The 19,869-nt window shown below is 49.8% G+C and overlaps 7 protein-coding genes across 7 annotated transcripts; 5 read left to right on the forward strand and 2 right to left on the reverse strand.

Annotated features, from left to right (window-relative positions):
- Positions 1 to 2,047: 2,047 nt before the first annotated feature.
- Positions 2,048 to 2,287, reverse strand: F5J12DRAFT_706721 (uncharacterized protein; the record flags this gene model as incomplete). The annotated part of the gene is made up of 2 exons (XM_051740575.1): positions 2,048 to 2,168; positions 2,217 to 2,287. Coding segments are annotated over 2 exons (192 nt in total), but the record flags the coding sequence as incomplete, so codon positions are not given.
- A 442-nt stretch (positions 2,288 to 2,729) lies between these two features.
- F5J12DRAFT_338430 (uncharacterized protein) lies at positions 2,730 to 3,384 on the forward strand. The gene is made up of 2 exons (XM_051738956.1): positions 2,730 to 2,782; positions 2,928 to 3,384. The coding sequence occupies exon 2, from the start codon at positions 3,082 to 3,084 to the stop codon at positions 3,337 to 3,339; it is 258 nt and encodes an 85-aa protein (XP_051596853.1). The 5' UTR covers positions 2,730 to 2,782; positions 2,928 to 3,081; the 3' UTR covers positions 3,340 to 3,384.
- A 186-nt stretch (positions 3,385 to 3,570) lies between these two features.
- On the forward strand, positions 3,571 to 4,323 carry F5J12DRAFT_705671 (P-loop containing nucleoside triphosphate hydrolase protein; the record flags this gene model as incomplete). Its single annotated transcript, XM_051740563.1, has 3 exons — positions 3,571 to 3,603; positions 3,654 to 3,853; positions 3,906 to 4,323. Coding segments are annotated over 3 exons (651 nt in total), but the record flags the coding sequence as incomplete, so codon positions are not given.
- A 577-nt stretch (positions 4,324 to 4,900) lies between these two features.
- F5J12DRAFT_338655 (uncharacterized protein) lies at positions 4,901 to 8,465 on the forward strand. Its single transcript, XM_051738957.1, has 7 exons — positions 4,901 to 5,046; positions 5,097 to 5,171; positions 5,231 to 5,304; positions 5,354 to 5,387; positions 5,436 to 5,632; positions 5,684 to 6,035; positions 6,099 to 8,465. The coding sequence occupies exons 1-7, from the start codon at positions 4,912 to 4,914 to the stop codon at positions 8,268 to 8,270; spliced, it is 3,039 nt and encodes a 1,012-aa protein (XP_051596855.1). The 5' UTR covers positions 4,901 to 4,911; the 3' UTR covers positions 8,271 to 8,465.
- Positions 8,466 to 11,110: 2,645 nt separating this feature from the next.
- Positions 11,111 to 11,620, reverse strand: F5J12DRAFT_895869 (uncharacterized protein; the record flags this gene model as incomplete). The annotated part of the gene is made up of 1 exon (XM_051747881.1): positions 11,111 to 11,620. One exon carries the CDS (start codon positions 11,618 to 11,620, stop codon positions 11,111 to 11,113), a length of 510 nt encoding a protein of 169 aa, XP_051596856.1.
- A 1,142-nt stretch (positions 11,621 to 12,762) lies between these two features.
- On the forward strand, positions 12,763 to 14,301 carry F5J12DRAFT_851576 (uncharacterized protein; the record flags this gene model as incomplete). The annotated part of the gene is made up of 7 exons (XM_051746546.1): positions 12,763 to 12,846; positions 12,900 to 12,933; positions 12,984 to 13,183; positions 13,236 to 13,385; positions 13,408 to 13,987; positions 14,044 to 14,112; positions 14,202 to 14,301. Coding segments are annotated over exons 2-6 (1,029 nt in total), but the record flags the coding sequence as incomplete, so codon positions are not given.
- An 813-nt stretch (positions 14,302 to 15,114) lies between these two features.
- F5J12DRAFT_339063 (uncharacterized protein) lies at positions 15,115 to 19,566 on the forward strand. The gene is made up of 2 exons (XM_051738960.1): positions 15,115 to 15,364; positions 15,428 to 19,566. The coding sequence occupies exons 1-2, from the start codon at positions 15,236 to 15,238 to the stop codon at positions 19,145 to 19,147; spliced, it is 3,849 nt and encodes a 1,282-aa protein (XP_051596858.1). The 5' UTR covers positions 15,115 to 15,235; the 3' UTR covers positions 19,148 to 19,566.
- The last annotated feature ends 303 nt before the right edge of the window (positions 19,567 to 19,869 follow it).

Raw genomic sequence — 19,869 nt, forward strand, 5'->3', positions numbered from 1 at the left:
TTCATTGAATACTGAAGCGATCCCATCTCTCCATGTCTGCGTTCCGTTGGCACTAGCAGTGTGAACGACACCAACTGACGATCATGGTCTGTAGATGAACGCACACACGTTATTCTCGGATATAGGCCCTCGTTGGGGCGCTCTGGGGCTTATAAGTTTTTGATGCCTACCTGAGGGAATCTGGTCATTCAACTTCAGCCAGTTTGTAGGATTACACAATCCATCCCAATCCTTCCCCCACGCTAAGTCCTACCAACTGGTGCAGTAGGCCACTCATCCCGTTGCCCTTGCGCCGACTATAATGATGCTGGTGATGATCTGTGATTCCAGGAGTACCGTGTCTTTCATCACGCCAATCATCATTGCAATACCATTCGCCGTTATCTCTATTAGCCCGGAATTATACGTTTGCAAAATGTCGATCCAGGAACTATCCCCGGACCAATTTGAATCGGTACGTCTACCCCCTAGCATGGCATTCGCCTCTCCTTCGTGGACACGAAAATATCTGTCCTCCCTTCTAGCGTGCTATGGATTCCAGGCTTCCAGTTGCAAGGATATACGCCTGGAAAGGATACGCACGTATGTTATGTCGCATACGGTCGTGATTTTAAGAGCTGTTTTGAGACACAAGGCAGGACCCTCCATACGATGTGCGAGAGCGTCATGGCTACGACAGTGATTTGACGAAGTAAGAACGCATAAGCGTGGCACAACGTGAGCTAGCGGTGCATCGAGTGATGCAACTACGGCGAATGACATTGCTAACGGTAGCACTGTGGCCGCATCTTCAGCCTGTCCGAAGAAGTCTTTGGTCTCCAGCCGAGTCTTGGAGGTTTTCAGGGGGAGTATAAAAATTGCAGTCGGCTCTATATTGTACATCGGAAAGAGGGAACCGAAGGAAGTGAGGTAGTGTGGAGGAACAGACACATTAGCGCCGGAAGTTCCCTTTTACAATGCGGAGAGATTCATAATCCCGTCACTATCGTCTGCATTCCTCGGGAAAATGTAATGAATTGATGACCTGCTTTCCAATGACGTGCCGCAAGTTAATTCCTCGTGGTGTGCCACTTGAATATGAGGTCAAACGTGTTCCATGCTGTTGTCCTCGTTGTAACCTCCCCTCGAGCATGTTTTTGATGTCCCTGTTGGAGTTAGGTCTGGTCGCCCTCCACGCCGTCACAGGCTGGCTAATAGCGGAACTCTCCATTATAGATTGGGTAGAAGGTGCGCCCTCTTCGCATGTTCCGTTTTCAGTTCCCGGTGACATCGGGGACAATACACGAGTCCTTTGTAGAATAACCAATACTTACCGTGAAATTCGATACAAGCTGGTACGAGTACTATCGGTTGGGATGACCCAGGTGGCATTGCTGCTCAATTTGTTGAATGTGATTGGCACGGTTGCTCTCGATGGAATCTGGCAACCGCTGTGAATGGAGTGAACAGGCTGATAGCGCATGATTTTATCGGGTATCGTCGCAGGTCTTGGATCACGGGTATCGGATAGAATGGCGTGAGACGTGGGTTCACAGGATTGGGACATCTGGCTCGACCAAGTCTCTCTCCCCCGCTAAAAGTAAGTCTGTGAATTTTCATACCGAATGTATACAGGAAGAGTAGGAGAAGTAACGGTGAAGAAAACAATTGAGGGGTGCACACAGCACAAGTCAAAACTTTGGGAGCAACTTACTGACCTGGCAGGTATAGTTCGATCTTATGCTGTGGATCTGCGTGAGTTCTGCGTCGGTGAATAACGACCAAACGGGGGACTTACAGATTGTGGCTTTTTAAAAAAGTGCAGTGCTAAGCGTCTGAAGAAGGGGATTTTCAGTTTCTCCATGTCATCCCACGTCTTCTGAAGTTTGGCTTCAGGCTTTTCCCGCAGTCCTCTCGTCTAGCCTGCTTTCCACATCCACCAGCTCTTCCTGAACGAAAATGGCCTGCCCTTCCCCCGTCAACCCTCGAATAATTTCCCACGCAGAACCCGAAGAGTTGTTGAATCGTTCATGGCGAGCCCCTGCGTCAAGTAGCGGCTTCCAGATCGCACACGCCCGACAGCCCTGTCTCCACACAACCGGCTCAACATGTGGAGGTGCTTGCATATTGATCCCGACATCCGATGATGCGTGTAGATGATGCCGGTCAGTTTGACCTCGTTGCGGTATCTGTTTGCGCGTGGGTGAGTGGTTAATCTAACAAACTCGGTCGCCCACTTCTCCCCCAGCCACCCAGCGATCGTGCGGAGTATATCTCGCTCTGATCGATAAGTGTTATCGAACCCCGGTGGAGCAGTGGGAGAGAGCCTTACGAGCGATGAGCTGAGCTCGAGGGATGATGTATCTACCGAACTTGTCCACGTCCGTGTCTACCACCGTCTGGCTAAGCCTAATGTGGCTGTGTCCTCACCTCCGGCCCCCAGGCCTCCCTACTACACCGGGATGTCGACGAATGCGTATAGTTGGTTGTTGGAAAGATTGACTGTGAGTTCTCAAGGGCCTTGCGTATCCGATTTGAGCTCGTGTGCTGAACTGTCCTCTTTTCTTCCCATGAGTTGGCTGATGAACTACATGTCTCTTTGGTGAATGAATCAGGAGAGATCATTCCTTCACTTACGTCGGATTTCCCTGTTCCCGTAGGACTCATCAATCAGGGACAGTGTAGTTAAAACGAAAAGGATCCACGGGGAGGACATACGCGATGATAACAAGCTTGGAAGACATTCTATGCGCCAGAGGATTTCGCCGTGGGTAGGGTAGAGCTCGCAGGGTTCAACGTTCAGGTATGTATAATACCGTCCGGGCACGTGCCAATACACCCGTATCAAGCTGTCCGCATGTTCTATCACCATCATTTATACTCTCAAATCTACCCCTTCTAATTGTGGCTTATTTCGATCGATCACTTAAAGCTCCTTTCATTCGTAGGACTATGACTATTCCCCTTTGAAGATCAGTGCTTTTGGCGCTCGATTCCGGGAATTCGGATGTCCGAAGAGAACGTTGTCCGTCCTCGTGTTTGTGGAGCAATAGTGATACCTGCCCTTCAAGGCGTGTCGTACCTCCTTGACGTGCCTCCTAAATGCGGCGTCAAATACTATGCATTCCATGCTCCAGTCCTTGTTGCAATCTCCTCTTTGCTGCGTCCTCCATTTTCCTGATGTCGCCGCCCAAGCCCAAGGTAAATCCCAAAGTCTTGCATGCACTCTCTTTGATAATAGCGGATATAGTCTCTTTCCCTGTCTCATTCTCCATTAAGGGATACCGACGACACTTCCTCTTCATCTACCCCGTTTGCGGCTCTTGGGGACATCAACTATATCTCAAGTTCTTTAAGTGACATACCTGAATGGAATGTTCGCGATACACCACCGAGGGGTAACCAGGATGTCCAAGCTTGGGTAAACAGCAACGCCGCCCTCGAATGCCGGTTCAGTGATAGTGCAAGTGATCTAACTGCAATTTCGACGTCTCCGCTCGGGGAAATTGCAATTGATGAGAATGATATCGTTGTCGCGTGCGTCAGTATTACTCCCCATATCGGTGTTTAACACTAATGCTCGATGCCAGTGTCATGGGTCCTACTGGCGCTGGGAAGAGTACTGTGAGTATTCCATGCATGCTCACAAGCTCATTCGAATTGAATGAACCCAGTTTGTTGACTGCGCGGTTGGAAGACCCGCTGTGAATGCCGGTCATGATATGATGTCATATACAAATGAAATGCGCCCGGTCCGATATCCTCATTCCGATGGCATCCGCAACATTGTTTTAGTTGATACTCCTGGGTTCGACGATACGTTCATGACAGATGCCCAGATTCTTAGGGAAATTGCGCGTTGGTTGAATGCAACGTAAGCCAGCCAACTTGATTTTTGCGCAGTCTCAGTTCTGACAACGTTTCAGCTACAAAAAGAACATCAAACTGAGCGGCGTGTTGTATTTTCACCGAATTTCAGATAATAGGGTTTCAGGGACACCGTTAAGGAACTACAATATGTTCAGGGAACTATGTGGAAAGGAGAACTTCAAGAATATCGTCCTCGTTACTACGATGTGGGATGAAGTAACTGAAGAGGTTGGCTCAGCACGCGAAAACGAACTGCAGTCCGACTTCTGGCGGTCCATGATCAACTTGGGATCAACCATTCATCGCTTCGATGGGACAGTGGAATCTGCTTGGAAAATTATTAGTTGCCTTTCCGTGGCACCACCCGTTCATCGCCGTCCACTTCAAATCCAGCGAGAAATGGTTGATAACCATGTGCCACTTCACATGACAACGGCAGGAAGAGCCGTCATGGCAACTCTCACTGACCTCATGTCGGGTGTCAAGGGAATTTTCAAGCGGCTCAAGAATAGTACAAAGAGGTCTCGCAGACCGGTTCCACAGGATAGCAAGCGTCTTCTTCAAAGATTGCCTTCGTTGCTTTCGACAAGTTCATTTACTACCTCCTCCGATACCTCCTCCAATAGTCGGTCTACTGAGTCGGGGATCATAAGTCTTAGAAGTTCTGGAACTTGCAGCATAGAGGGTTACCGGTGTAATTTGGTTCGGGTATTTCCTGTTCTGCAAGCTGCTCTTGGCGTGGCAGAACTTGTTCGTATACCTCATCTCAAGGACGTGATTTCTCCATCTCTCAGTATTGCTCTGTCGATTAAGGTGAGTCTTCGTCGCTGACTTCGCGTCGAGAATGACTTCATACTGTCCTGTCCTAGACCATGACAGGAGCGCACCACGTACTTTTTCAAGTCTTGGCAACTGCTACACTCCTGATTAACGCAGTAGCTGAACATACAAGACAAACCAGGTTACCAGCAAAGATAAAGACAGCAATCAAAGATTTTGCAAAGTAAGAAGATCATGGATTACATACAGATATAGCATGACCGTCTTCTACCTCTTAGGCAAATGAGTGATGTGCAGGGAATTGTCCAGAATGTTGCACGGAGGGAATCTGAAGTACGACAGGTCCTTCGATCGACAGATGCTCGCGTTATTTCGGCCTGCGCGAACTCGATGCGGCTCGTATGCGATGTCCTCCGCGTACGTGAAACGACCTACTCATGTTTGCCTGCAACTGACAACTTCCATAGCTGACGCCCTCCTTAAGAATGGGCATCCGCACCGTGGATGACAGCTTGGGAGCATTAAAGCGGAGCTTGGAAATTGTGAGTATTCTATCCCTTTCTTTGCGTGTTGTGGTTGCCCTCTTACGGTCATCTGCTAGGACATTTGCAGTTGCGGCATCCCCAGAGAGCTCGTGCAACTCGTCTCATCTGTTCAAAATGCTTATATAATCTTGTACGTGGCGGCATACTTCCTGAAACGTCGAGCCTAACGTCGTCGGCAGTGTGGTCGACCCTGCTGAGGCTGGCCAGAGTTTGGTAATGTTGGCATTGATTTACAGGCAAAACTTCCTAAACGGGTGCTAGTTCGCCAACCAATTGCTTGATTGCCACGGTATCAAAGTCGCAGAGATGGGTCCACATCGTTCAGAGCATGTCAAAGCATTGAGGTGCAACCTCGTGAACGGCCCAGTTAATATCGTAGTCGTCAAAATACCGTTATTCCATTCGAACCGTGAAGATCTCGATCTCCATACTGAGAATGCGATGATTAGTTGGTTAAGGTTGGGTGTGACAAATGCCCTTCGATTATAACGTTTTAAGTACTGCCACAGCTTGTCCGAAAAATGTCATTCTGGAATTCTCTTTCTCCACTCGCTCGAATCGGATCCGACAGATGGCCATACGTTGATGATACAGCGTTTCGAGTCGCTTATCAAGCGCTTTTCTAGCCAAGCCACGGTTCCGTCCTGCGTTTATGTGGTGCCGACTATCAACTTGGGCTCGCTTCTTCCCGACGAAACGCTGAGCCAACAGTTGTCGCAGCTCAAGAATACGATAGGAGCGTTGAACTGCAACAGAAACAATAAATGGCATGCATCAATATTCCCCGAAGTCTACAAAGGCCAACCAGAAACAGCGTGGAGTGCGGCACTGTTGCTACTCAAAGATATAGCTGAAATTCAGGTACATCACTCTGCACCGCATTCAATCCATCTTGGAAATAACTGTATTTTCATGCGTACGTAGGCAAAAGTGACCACCCCCCTCCCGAAGGAACCTGCCTTGAAGCGCATGCCCCTGCAACTCCCAGATGGTCACTTAGCTCTGAAAGATCTAGCCGATCTCCTTTTCAGTAATTTCAAGAGGAGAGAAAGGGTTGGTAATTGCGGAGTAATCACACTCGGGCGAACTGTACTGGAATTGACTCCGCCGGACCACCTACAACGCCATTCAGCTCTCATCAGTCTCGCTGCTCTCCTATTCGAACGGTTCCAGCGGGAAGGGACGAAGGAGGATTTGGATGAAACAATCACACTGAAACGGGCTGCATCGGAGTACATTTCCTCAGACGATCCGCAGAGACAAACAATTCTTCTCGAACTCGATGATTGCCTTTATGAACGCTTCAGGAGGAGTGATTCCATAGCAGACCTAGAGGAAATCATATCGCTTCGTCGAGTTTTGTTGGAGCATACTCCTACGCCGGATCGCTGCAGGCCTCTTCTCAACCTCGCTAATTCCCTTCACGGAAAGTTCCAAAAACAGGGATCGATAAGCGACATAAATGAGGCCATTAACCTCGCCGATGCCGCATTGGGGCTGTGCCGTCCAGGACATGCAGATCATGCATTGTCTCAAAACCATCTTGCGAGCTACCTCGAAACGAAGGTTAGCAAAGGCGCTGCCCGTGCTCATGCGACAGTTGTTCCTTCAAATTCCGGCTCCTCCGATATCAAGCAGTTCATCAAGAAAGTTGTTTTCGAAACGCTTGAAAGCATTCCACCACGTTTGTTGCATGCGCGGTCTGGCATCTTGTGTAACCGAGATGCACAGCTATCTCACTTCGAGCGTAGCCCTCAATATAGGCAGTTGCTATTGTCAACGTCTCCACCTGGCAGCCAGCAACTCCGCACGGAGATCAGTGATGCGGTCCTAGAGTTCTTTGCTTTTTCCACGCTATCTCACAGGTGGGGAAGTGGCGAGCCATTACTACGCGAGATTGAAGGTAAAAACATCTATGACTTGGGCGGTAAGGACGGTCGAGAAAAGCTCCAACGCTTTTGCATTCTTGCTCTCCGGCGTGGCTTCCAGTGGGCTTGGAGTGATACGTGTTGCATCGACAAAGATAGCAGCGCCGAGTTGCAGGAAGCGATTGGGTCTATGTTTTCATGGTACCGCCGGTCGTCGCTGACGATCGTGTACCTTTCCGATGTCTTCGACGCTGGTTCGCTTGCAAACAGTGTCTGGTTCAGGCGAGGCTGGACACTTCAAGAACTGTTGGCTTCGCACGCCATCCTCTTCTATACGTATGACTGGTCACTCTACACGAAGAGTGACACCGCGAACCATAAAACAGACCCTACCGTACTCGAGGAGCTCCAGAAGGCAACGGGAGTAGCAGAACAGCACCTTACCAATTTCTATCCCGGCGTGGACGACGCGCGGACCAGGCTCCACTGGGCGTCAGGCCGTAGTACCACACGACCAGAAGATATTGCCTACTCCCTTTTTGGAATCTTCAAGGTTCACTTACCAGTCCTCTATGGCGAATCTGTGGAGAATGCGCTCGGACGTCTCCTGGCAGAGATCATCTCACGTTCCGGAGACATTTCGGTTCTAGATTGGGTTGGGGAGGCATCATCGTTCAATAGCTGCTTCCCTGCCAATCTCTTGCCGTACCAGACGGTACCTGATATCCAGGTGATCCCCAGCAACCTTGCCAAACGCAATGACCTGGGTCCTGGGAAAGGAAAAGGAAAAGAGCTGTACGATAAACTTTCAGGGTTACCACGTGCCGGATTTGCCAATAGGAAGCTTGCCTTGCCCTCCACTGTCCATCAAGTCACAGCGGTCAAGCTGCAGAGTTCCTCCACAAGTCCCTCACGTTACACATACGAGATTCACGCATCGCGCCTAAGACCTGTAAACGTCACACTGTCGGTCAAACTTGGCAATAGGGATGCATATATTCTTGTCCGTCCTTGGCATCCAAAATCGCTCGAAACGCAGACCGAGAGCGATGACGATGCTGTTTGGAACTTGCTGGAGCAGCTGGGACAGCCGTTCATCGCACTTCTCCTGAAGAGGTTACCTCACAACGAGTACAAGAGAATTGCAAGCGATTGCGAGATTACCGCTTGCGTTCAAGACCTGGCCAGTACCTTAGATACTGAAGTGCTGATACCGGAGATTGTGTAAATCGTACTCGTCATGCACTCTCCTACTACGGCCCGTCGTATTTCTGTTATTCATGTTCCCTTTTGATATCCGCACCGGCAGTGCATTTTATTACCCAAACGCACGACGCACGAGGAAATGGTCGTCCGTATCGCGGAGGCTATCGTCCAGAGAATCTACTTAAGTGCGTATGGGGTGTGTCATCGATCACGCTCACGTTGCCTTGCAGGGGGAAGACACTGCGAAATCAATGGATATTCAGCGAATGGGCTAGCCTGTTGGTGTCTCGCTGGCGAGAATAAGCCCAAAGGGCACAGATTGCATCAACGGAGAGAATCGAAGCACAGCGTTGGTATGTGGCATATCATAGACATGAGATGTCGTTCAGAACTCACGCAACTCACGTAGGCCCAACGTTCGGGGATGGAACGGCATCGATGGAACTGCTGACGCCCCTACAGTCAACTTCAGTATCCCGAGACGCATCGAGGTTCCGTACCGCGACAGTGGATTGCAAATGCGTACGACTGAGCGAGCATATCCATGTGACTATCTGACCCGCGGGAGTACCTGTGCAGGATGGTACCCACCTGGTCAAGGATTGCTCCTCGCGTCTCTTCGTCTACAACTACCCGGAAGGGCTGGCGCGTTTTCCGGGAGCACATGAGGTCCGTTGGCGTCCGTTGACACGACGAGAATAGTCAGGGCTCGACGTCGTCCATCAATCGTGACGCAGAGAGGGGACGGGGGAGTAGATGCGCAATGCGGATGTTGATAGTTGAAGCGGAAGGTAGGCGGGCGGAGTGGACGACTGGCGTGCTGAATTCATAGGGGCAGTGGGGAGCCTGACATCTGCTTTCGGAGGGTACCTTTCGGGTCAGCCACCTTTTGGCTGCCGGCTGCCGAAGGGATGCGGGCTCGTCTTGAGGTGTTCATTGAATACTGGAGCGATCCCATCTCTCCATGTCTGCGTTCCGTTGGCACTAGCAGTGTGAACGACACCAACTGACGATCATGGTCTGTAGATGAACGCACACACGTTATTCTCGGATATGGGCCCTCGTTGGGGTGCTCTGGGGCTTATAAGTTTTTGATGCCTACCTGAGGGAATCTGGTCATTCAACTTCAGCCAGTTTGTAGGATTACACAATCCATCCCATTCCTTCCCCCACGCTAAGTCCTACCAACTGGTGCAGTAGGCCACTCATCCCGTTGCCCTTGCGCCGACTATAATGATGCTGGTGATGATCCGTGATTCCAGGAGTACCGTGTCTTTCATCACGCCAATCATCATTGCAATACCATTCGCCGTTATCTCTATTAGCCCGGAATTATACGTTTGCAAAATGTCGATCCAGGAACTCTCCCCGGACCAATTTGAATCGGTACGTCTACCCCCTAGCATGGCATTCGCCTCTCCTTCGTGGACACGAAAATATCTGTCCTCCCTTCTAGCGTGCTATGGATTCCAGGCTTCCAGTTGCAAGGATATACGCCTGGAAAGGGTAAGCATGTATGTTATGTCGCATACAGTCGCGATTTTAGGAGGCGTTTTGAGACACAAGGCAGGACTTTGCCTGCGATGTGTGAGGGCGTCACGGCTACGACAGTGATTTGACGAAGTAGGAACGCATAAGCGTGACACAATGTGAGCTAGTGATGCATCGAGTGATACAATCACAGCGCATGACATTGCTAACGGTAGCACTGTGGCCGCATCTTCAGCCTGTCCGAACAAGTCTTTGGTCTCCAGCCGAGTCTTGGAGGTTTTCAGGGGGAGTATAAAAATTGCAGTCGGCTCTATATTGTACATCGGAAAGAGGGAACCGAAGGAAGTGAGGCAGGGTGGAGGAACAGACACATTAACGCCGGAAGTTCCCTTTTACAATGCGGAGAGATTCATAATCCCGTCACTATCGTCTGCATTTCTCGGGAAAATGTAATGAATTGATGACCTGCTTTGCGATGATGTGCCGCAAGTTAATTCCTCGTGGTGTGCCACTTGAATATGAAGTCAAACGTGTTCCATGCTGTTGTCCTCGTTGTCACCTCCCCTCGAGCATGTTTTTGATGTCCCTGTTGGAGTTAGGTCTGATCGTCCTCCACGCCGTCACAGGCTGGCAAATAGCGAAACTCTCCATTATAGATTGGGTAGAAGGTGCGCCCTCTTCGCATGTTCCGTTTTCAGTTCCCGGTGACATCGGGGACAATATAAGAGTCTTTTGTAGAATAACCAATACTTATCGTGAAATGCGATACGAGCTGGTACGAGTACTGTCGGTTAGGATGACCCTGGTGGCATTGCTGCTCAATATATTATTGAATGCGATCGGTACGGTTCCTCTTGATGAAATCTGCCAACCGTTGTGAGCGGTGTCAACAAGCTGATAAGGCATGATTTTATCGAATATCGGACAGAACGGCGTGAGACGTGGGTTCACAGCATTGGGACATCTGGTTTGACAGGTCTCTCTTCTCATACCGAATGTGTACACGAAGAGTAGGATAAGTAGATGTGAAGAAAATAAGGGACAGCACAAGTCAAAACTTTGGGAGTAGCTTACTGACCGCCCAGCACGCATTTTTATTTATTTATTTTCTCTGAATTAAAGTGCTTGAGGGTGAAGCTACCCTATGTTGCACTACTCTACCTTAGTTAACGATCTAGCAGAGGCGCCCTGTGGCCTGCCACACCTTACCAGCGAGTGAATGCCCTAATGGCGGAGCTTTCGGTTCCCCATTAACCCTCCGTTCCCGCCGGCCGTTTTAGACACTCCGCCTTTGCGGTAAGGGTGGTTTAATACTTCGGCCAGTCGAATAACTCTAACTACACAGAGCGACCTGGCAGGCTTAGTTCGATCTTACGCTGTGGAGCTGCATGAGTTCTGTGTTGATGAGGAACGACCAAGCGGGGGACTCACGGATGGTGGCTTTTTAGAAAAGAAGCGTGCTAAGCGTCCGAAGGGGATCTTCGGTTTATTCATGTCGTCCTCCGTCTTCTGCAGTTCAGCTTCCAAGCGCCGTAGCTCCGCCTCGAGCTGCTTCATCAACTCCGGATCCTTCTGCGCGATGGCTTCTTCCTGCAGCCGTTTGATTGTTTCCTTTTGTTCATGCAAGACCCTCCGGAATTGCGTGTAGAGGGCTTTCCCAATTTCTGACGCGGAATCGAAATCGTCATAGAATCGTTCATGGCGAGCCCCTGCGTCAAGTATCGGCTTCCAGAAGTTCTCCAGTTGCAACACTCTGCTCTCTGCGAGATTCTCATCTTTCACCTTGCCCCACATAGTGGTCACCAATTGCACACGCTCGGCAGCCTTGTCTCCACGCAACCGGCTGAACATGTCAAGGTTCTTGTATACTGATCCCGACATCTGATTATCTTATGCGATGCGTGTAGATGATGTCGGTCAGTTTGACCTCATTGCGATATCTGTTTGTGTGTCGGTGAGTGGTTAATCTGATAAACTCGGTCGCTCACTTCTTCTCTAGCCACTTAGTGATTGTACGGAGTATGTCCCAGTCTAATTGATAACTGTCATCGAACCCCGGGGTGTCGACGAACATGTATTGTCGGTTGTTGGGAAGATTGACTGTAAATTCTCTAATGCTTTGCTTATCCGATTTGAGCCCATGTGCTGAATTGTCCTCTTTTCTTCCCGTGAGTTGGTTGATGAACCACGCGTCCCTTAACTAACGAATCTGAAGAGACCATTCCTTTACTTATGTTGGATTCCCCTGATCCCGTAGGACCCATCAATCTGGGACAGTGTAGTTAAAACGAACAGGATCCGCAGGGAGGACGTTCTACGAGCCAGAGGATTTCACTGGGGGTAGGGTAGAGCTCGCAGGGTTCGATGTTCAGGTATATATAATACCGTCCGGACACGTGCCAATATACCTGCATCAAGCTGTCCCACATGTCCTGCCTCACCATCATTTACAGCATGAGGACCCCCAAATCTACCCCTTCTAATCGTGGCTCATTTCGATCGATCACTTAAAGCTCCTTGTAGGACTATGACTATTTCTCGCTGAAGATAAGTTCTTTTGGCGCTCGATGCAAGGAATTCGAATGTCCGAACAGAACGTTGTCCGTCCTCGTGTTTGCGGAGCAATGGCGGTATCTGCCCTTCAATGCGTGTCATACTTCGTTGACGTGCCTCCTAAATACGACGCAAAATCCCATGCATTCCATGCTCCAGCCCTCATTGCAATCTCCCCTTTGTGGCGCCCTCCGTTTTCCCGATGTCGCCGTCCAAGCTCAAGGTAAATCCAGAAGTCTTGCATGCACTCTTGGATAATAGTGGAAATAGACTCTTTCCCTGTTTCGCTCTCCATCAAGGAATACCGACGCTTCCTCTTCATCTACCCCGTTTGCGGCTCTTGGAGACATCAACTATGTCTCCAGTCCTTCAAGTGACATACCTGAATGGAATGTTCGCGATACACCACCGAGGGGTAGCCAGGATGTCCAAGCCTGGGTAAACAGCAACGCCGCCCTCGAATGCCAGTCCAGTGATAGTGCGAGTGATCTAACTGCAATTTCGACGTCTCTGCTCGGAGAAATTGCAATTGATGAGAATGATATCATTATCGCGTGCGTCAGCATTACTCCCTATGTTGGTGTTTAACACTAATGCTCGATGCTAGTGTCATGGGTCCTACTGGCGCTGGGAAGAGTACTGTGAGTATTCCATGCATGCTCACAAGCTCATTCAAATTGAATGAACCCAGTTTGTTGATCGCGCGGTTGGAAGACCTACTGTAACTGCCGGTCATGATTTGATGTCGTATACAAAGGAAATGCGCCCGGTCCGATATCCTCATTCCGATGGCATCCGCAACATTGTTTTAGTCGATACTCCTGGGTTCGACGATACGTTCATGACAGATGCCCAGATTCTTAGGGAAATTGCACATTGGTTAAATACAGCGTAAGCTATCCAGCTTGATTGTTGAGCAGTCTCGATTCTGACAACGTTTCAGCTACAAAAAGAACCTCAAACTTAGCGGCGTGTTGTATTTGCACCGAATTTCAGACAATAGGGTTTCAGGAACACCGTTAAGGAACTACAATATGTTCAAGGAACTATGTGGAAAGGAGAACTTCAAGAATATCGTCCTCGTTACAACGATGTGGGATGAAGTAACTGAAGAGGTTGGCTCAGCACGAAAGCGAACTGCGGTCCGACTTCTGGCGGTCCATGATCAACTTGGGATCAGCTATTCATCGCTTCGACGGGACAATGGAGTCTGCCTGGAAAATTATTAGTTGCCTTTCCGTGGCGCCACCCGTTCAGCGCCGTCCACTTCAAATCCAGCGAGAGATGGTTGATGAACATGTGCCACTTCACAGGACAGCGGCAGGAAGAGCCGTCGTGGCGACTCTCACTGACGTCATGTCGGGTGTTAAGGGAATTTTCAAGCGGCTCAAGAATAGTACAAAGAGGTCTCGTAGCCCGGTTCCACAGGATAGCAAGCGTCTTCTTCAAAGATCGTCTTCTTTGCTTTCGACAAGTTCATTTACTACCTCCTCTGATACCTCCAGTAGTCGGTCTGTCGGGTCGGGGATCATAAGCCTTAGCAGTTCTGGAACTTGCAAAACAGAGGGCTACCGGAGTAGTTTGGTCCGCGTAATTCCTGTTCTGCAAGCTGCGCTTGGCGTGGCAGAACTCGTTCGTATACCTCACCTCAAGGACGTGATTTCTCCATCTCTCAGCCTTGCTCTATTAATTAAGGTGAGTCTTCGTCGCTGACTTGGTGTCGGGAATGACTTCATGCTGTTCTGTGTTAGACCATGACTGGAACGCACCACGTACTTTTTCAAGTCTTGGAAACTGCTACGCTCCTGATTAACGTAGTAGTTGAACATACAAGGCAGACGAAGTTACCAACAGAGCTAAAGACAGCAATCAATGATTTCGCGAAGTGAGAAAATCATGGATCACATACGGACATAGTTGATAACCATTATCTGCCTGTTAGGCCAATGAGTGATGTGCAAGGAATCGCCCAGAACGTTGCACAGAGGCAATCTGAAGCACGGCAGGTCCTTCATTCGACAGATGCTCGTATTATTTCTGCCTGCGCGAATTCGATGCGGCTTGTATGCGATGTCCTCCGCGTGCGTGAAATGACCTACTCATGTTTGCCTGTGACTAACAACTTCTGTAGTCGACACCCTCCTTAAGAATGAGCCTCCGCGCCGTGGATGATAGCTTGGGAGCATTAAAGCGGAGCTTGGGTATTGTGAATATTCTGTCCCTTTCTTTGCGTGTTGTGGTTGCCTTCTTACGGTTATCTACTAGGACATTTGCAGTTGCGGCATCCCCAGACAGCTCGTGCAACTCGTCTCATCTGTTCAGAATGTTTATGTAATCTTGTACGTGGAGGCATACAGTTCCGGAAACGTCGGTCTCAATGTCGTCTGCAGTGTGGTGGGCCCTATTGAGGCTGGCAAGAGTTTGGTAATGTTGGCATTGATTTACAGACGAAACATCCTAAATGAATGCTAGTTCGCCAACCAATTGTTTGAATGCCACGGTATCGAAGTCGCAGAGATGGGTTCACATCGTACAGAGCATATCAAGGCATTGAAATGCAACCTCATGAACAGCCAAGTCAATATCGTAGTCGTCAAGATACCCACATTACATTCGAACCGTGAAGATCTCGATCTCGATGCTGAGAATGTGATGATTAGTTGGTTAAGGTTGGGTGTGACAAATGTCCTTCCGTTATAACGTTTTAAATACTGCTACAGCTTGTCCGAGAAATGTCGTTCTGGAATTCTCTTTCTCCACTCGCTCGACTCGGATCCGACAGATGACCATACATTGACGTTGCAGCGTTTCGAGTCGCTTGTCAAGCCCCTTTCTAGCAAGGTCACGGTTCCGTCCTGCGTTTATGTGGTGCCGACTGCTAGCTTGGAATCGCTTCTTCCTGACGAAACGCTGAGCCAACGGTTGTCGCAGCTCAAAACTACGATGGGAACGTTGAACGGCAACGGAAACAGTAAATGGCATGCGTCAACATTCCCTGAAGTCTTCCAAGGCCAACCAGAAACAGCGTGGAGTGCAACACTGCGTCTCCTCAGGGATATCACTGAGGCTCAGGTACATTGCTCTTAATCGCACGCAATCCACTTGGTAAATAACGATTTTTTCATCACTACTTAGGCAAAAGAGTCCACCCCCTCCCCGAAACCTGCTTTAAAGTGCATGCCCCCGAAATCGCCAGACGCTCGCTTAGTTCTGAAAGATCTTGCCGACCTCCTTTCGGAAGAGCTCAAGAAGAAAAGAGGGAGTGCCGATTTGGCCGCCATAGTCACACTCTCGCGAACTGCACTCGAATTCACTCCGCTGGAACACCCACAACGCCACTTAGCCCTCATCAATCTCGCAGATCTCCTATTTGAACGGTTCAAGCAGGAAGGGTCGAAAGGGGATTTGGATGAAGTAATCGCGCTGAGACGAACTGCGTCAGAATCCTTGGCTCCAGATGACCCCCAGAGACAGACAATTCTTCTCCAGCTCAACAATTGCCTTCATGATCGCTTCCGGAGGGATAGTGCCATAGCGGATTTAGAGGAGATCGTGTCCCTTCGCCGAGTTTTGCTAGAGCATACACCCACCTTAGCTCTGAAAGATCTCGCCGATCTCGTTTCTGAAGAGCTCAAGAAGAAAAGAGGGAGCGGTGATTTGGCCGCCATAGTCACACTCGTGCGAACTGCACTCGAATTCACTCCGCTGGAACACCCACAACGCCACTTAGCTCTCATCAATCTCGCAGATCTCCTATTTGAACGGTTCAAGCAGGAAGGGTCGAAAGGGGATTTGGATGAAGTAATCGCGCTGAGACGAACTGCGTCAGAATCCTTAGCTCCAGATGACCCCCAGAGACAGACAATTCTTCTCCAGCTCAACGATTGCCTCCATGATCGCTTCCGGAGGGAGAGTGCCATAGCGGATTTAGAGGAGATCGTCTCGCTTCGCCGAGTTTTGCTAGAGCATACACCCACCTTAGCTCTGAAAGATCTCGCCGATCTCGTTTCTGAAGAGCTCAAGAAGAAAAGAGGGAGCGGTGATTTGGCCGCCATAGTCACACTCTCGCGAACTGCACTCGAATTCACTCCGCTGGAACACCCACAACGCCACTTAGCCCTCATCAATCTTGCAGATCTCCTATCCGAACGGTTCAAGCAGGAAGGGTCGAAAGAGGATATGGATGAAGTAATCACGCTGAGACGAACTGCGTCACAGTCCTTAGCTCCAGATGACCCCCAGAGACGGACTATTCTTCTCCAGCTCGACGATTGCCTTCATGATCGCTTCGGGATGGATGGTGCCATAGCAGATTTAAAGGAGATCGTCTCGCTTCGCCGAGTTCTGTTAGAATGTACTCCCACCTTAGCTCTGAAAGATCTTGCCGATCTCGTTTCTGAAGAGCTCACGAAGAAGAGAGGGAGCGGCGATTTGGCCGCCATAGTCACACTCGCGCGAACTGCCCTCGAATTCACTCCGCTGGAACACCCACAACGCCATGTAGCCCTCATCAATCTCGCAGATATCCTACATGAACGGTTCAAGCAGGAAGGGTCAAAAGAGGATTTGGACGAAATAATCGCGTTGAGACGATCTGCGTCAGAGTCATTAGCTCCAGATGACCCCCAGAGGCAGACAATTCTTCTCCAGCTCGACGACTGCCTTCATGATCGCTTTGGGATGGATGGTGCCATAGTGGATTTAGAGGAGATCATATCCGTTCGCCGAGTTTTGTTAGAACGTACTCCCACCTTAGCTCTGAAAGATCTTGCCGATCTCCTTTCTGAAGAGCTCAAGAAGAAGAGAGGGCGCGGCAATTTGTCCGCCATAGTCACACTCGCGCGAACTGCCCTCGAATTCACTCCGCTGGAACACCCCCAACGCCATCTAGTCCTCATTAACCTCGCAGATCTCCTATCTGAACGGTTCAAGCAGGAGGGGTCGCAAGAGGATTTGGACGAAGTAATCGCACTGAGACGAACTGCGTCAGAATCCTTGGCCCCAGACGACCCCCACAGTCAGACAATTCTTCTCCAGCTCGACGATTTCCTTCATGATCACTTTCAGAGGGGTCATTCCATAGCGGATTTAGAGGAGATCGTGTCGCTTCGCCGAGTCTTGTTAGAACGTACACCCACGCTGAATCGCTGCAGGCCTCTTCTTAACCTCGCTGATTCCCTTCACGAAAAGTTCCAACAACAAGGTTTAGTGGACGACATCGAGGAGGCCATCAGTCTTGCCCATACTGCGTCGGGGTTGTGCCCTCCGGAGCATCCTGATCATGTACGGTCTCAGACATGCCTTGCGCGTTACCTCAAAGTGAAGGTTAGAATCGGTGCTCACCCAAAGAGAGCCCAGATTGGTCTTTCATGTTCCGGCTCTTACGATATCAAGCATGTCATCAGAAGGGTCTTTTTCGAAACAGTGGAACACCTTCCGCCGCGCCTGTTACATACTCCGACAGGTGCCATGTGCAACCGAGATGACCAGCTATCTCATTTCGAAGACAGCCCTCAATACAAACAGCTCTTGTCCTCAGCCTCTTCACTCCACAGGCGGCGGCTCCAAACGGAGATCAGTAGTGCGGTCACAGACTTCTTTCAAGTTGCCATGCTATCTCACAGATGGGGGAGTGGCGAGCCCTTGCTACGCGAACTTGCAGGCAAAAATATCTATGACTTGCACGGCACGGACGGTCTGGCAAAGCTCCAAGACTTCTGCCTTCTTGCTCTCGAACGTAATTTCAAGTGGGCATGGAGCGATACGTGTTGCATCGACAAAGATAGCAGCGCCGAATTGCAGGAAGCGATTGGGTCTATGTTTTCATGGTACCGCCGATCGTCGCTGACGATCGTGTACCTTTCCGATGTCTTCGACGCCGGTTCGCTTGCAAACAGTGTCTGGTTCAGGCGAGGCTGGACACTTCAAGAACTGTTGGCTTCGCACGCCATCCTCTTCTATACGTATGACTGGTCACTCTACACGAAGAGTGACACCGCGAACCATAAAACAGACCCTACCGTACTCGAGGAGCTCCAGAAGGCAACGGGAGTAGCAGAACAGCACCTTACCAATTTCTATCCCGGTGTGGACGACGCGCGGACCAGGCTCCACTGGGCGTCAGGCCGTAGTACCACACGACCAGAAGATATTGCCTACTCCCTTTTTGGAATCTTCAAGGTTCACTTACCAGTCCTCTATGGCGAATCTGTGGAGAATGCGCTCGGACGTCTCCTGGCAGAGATCATCTCACGTTCCGGAGACATTTCGGTTCTAGATTGGGTTGGGGAGGCATCATCGTTCAATAGCTGCTTCCCTGCCAATCTCTTGCCGTACCAGACGGTACCTGATATCCAGGTGATCCCCAGCAACCTTGCCAAACGCAATGACCTGGGTCCTGGGAAAGGAAAAGGAAAAGAGCTGTACGATAAACTTTCAGGGTTACCACGTGCCGGATTTGCCAATAGGAAGCTTGCCTTGCCCTCCACTGTCCATCAAGTCACAGCGGTCAAGCTGCAGAGTTCCTCCACAAGTCCCTCACGTTACACATACGAGATTAACGCATCGCGCCTAAGACCTGTAAACGTCACACTGTCGGTCAAACTTTGCAATAGAGGTGCATATCTTCTTGTCCGTCCTTGGCATCCAAAATCGCTCGAAACGCAGACCGAGAGCGATGACGATGCTGTTTGGAACTTGCTGGGGCAGCTGGGGCAGCCGTTCAAAGCACTTCTCCTGAAGCGGTTACCTCACAACGAGTACAAGAGAATTGCAAGCGATTGCGAGATTAATGCTTGCGTTCGAGACCTGGCCAGTACCTTAGATACTGAAGTGCTGATACCGGAGATTGTGTAGGTCGTACTCGTCATGCACTCTCCTACTGCGGCCCGTCGTATTTCTGTTATTCGTGTTCCCGTTTGATACCTGTACTAGCAGTGCATTTTAGTACCCGAACATGAGTATGTACGTACCTATGGCTCTAGCAAAGATGTCTGACCGCGACGGTGTTGTGGCTGGTGATAAAGTCCTGCTAGGTACGGATTACAGGTAGTACAGGGGGACGTCGCACTTGGGCTCGTCTTGGGATGTCTACCGAATACTGAAGCAATCCAATCTCTCCATATCTGCGTTCCGTTGGCACTAGCAATGTGAACAATGTCAACTGACGATCATCGCCTGCAGACATGGACGCGTACACGTTATTCTCGGATATAGGCCCCCGCCATGAAATGTTCTGGGGTTTATAACCAACCAGTGTTTTCTACAATTAATGCCTACAGTTTGTAGGATTACATAATCCATCCCACTCCTTCCGCTTATTAGTACACGAAGTACTGCCAGCTGATGCAGTAGGCAGTTTGTCCCGCTGCCCTCGTGCCGACCTAGTGAGTAAACTCACCTTTTCAAACCCCGTAATTTATGTTTAAAACTGATGATAATGATAATGATGCTGATGATGACCTACGATGCTAGGAGTTCCGTGTCTTTCATCACGCCAATCATCATTGCAATACCATACGCCACCACCTCTATCAGCCCCGGAGTCCTACGCTTGCAAAACATCGATCCAGAACATC

This window comes from Pisolithus orientalis (assembly GCF_024613125.1).
Source record: "Pisolithus orientalis strain OTSU chromosome Unknown F5J12scaffold_34, whole genome shotgun sequence".
NCBI lineage: Eukaryota > Fungi > Basidiomycota > Agaricomycetes > Boletales > Pisolithaceae > Pisolithus > Pisolithus orientalis.

What these genes read in the sequence shown, in the direction of transcription:
- F5J12DRAFT_338430 (XM_051738956.1), top strand. Translation starts at nt 3,082, where the DNA reads ATGCGGCGTCAAATACTATGCATTCCATGCTCCAGTCCTTGTTGCAAT.
- F5J12DRAFT_338655 (XM_051738957.1), top strand. Translation starts at nt 4,912, where the DNA reads ATGAGTGATGTGCAGGGAATTGTCCAGAATGTTGCACGGAGGGAATCT. An exon ending in TAAAGCGGAGCTTGGAAATT is followed by an intron (nt 5,172 to 5,230) that starts GTGAGTATTCTA and finishes GTCATCTGCTAG; the next exon opens with GACATTTGCAGTTGCGGCAT. An exon ending in CTGAGGCTGGCCAGAGTTTG is followed by an intron (nt 5,388 to 5,435) that starts GTAATGTTGGCA and finishes AACGGGTGCTAG; the next exon opens with TTCGCCAACCAATTGCTTGA.
- F5J12DRAFT_339063 (XM_051738960.1), top strand. Translation starts at nt 15,236, where the DNA reads ATGGGAACGTTGAACGGCAACGGAAACAGTAAATGGCATGCGTCAACA. An exon ending in GGGATATCACTGAGGCTCAG is followed by an intron (nt 15,365 to 15,427) that starts GTACATTGCTCT and finishes ATCACTACTTAG; the next exon opens with GCAAAAGAGTCCACCCCCTC.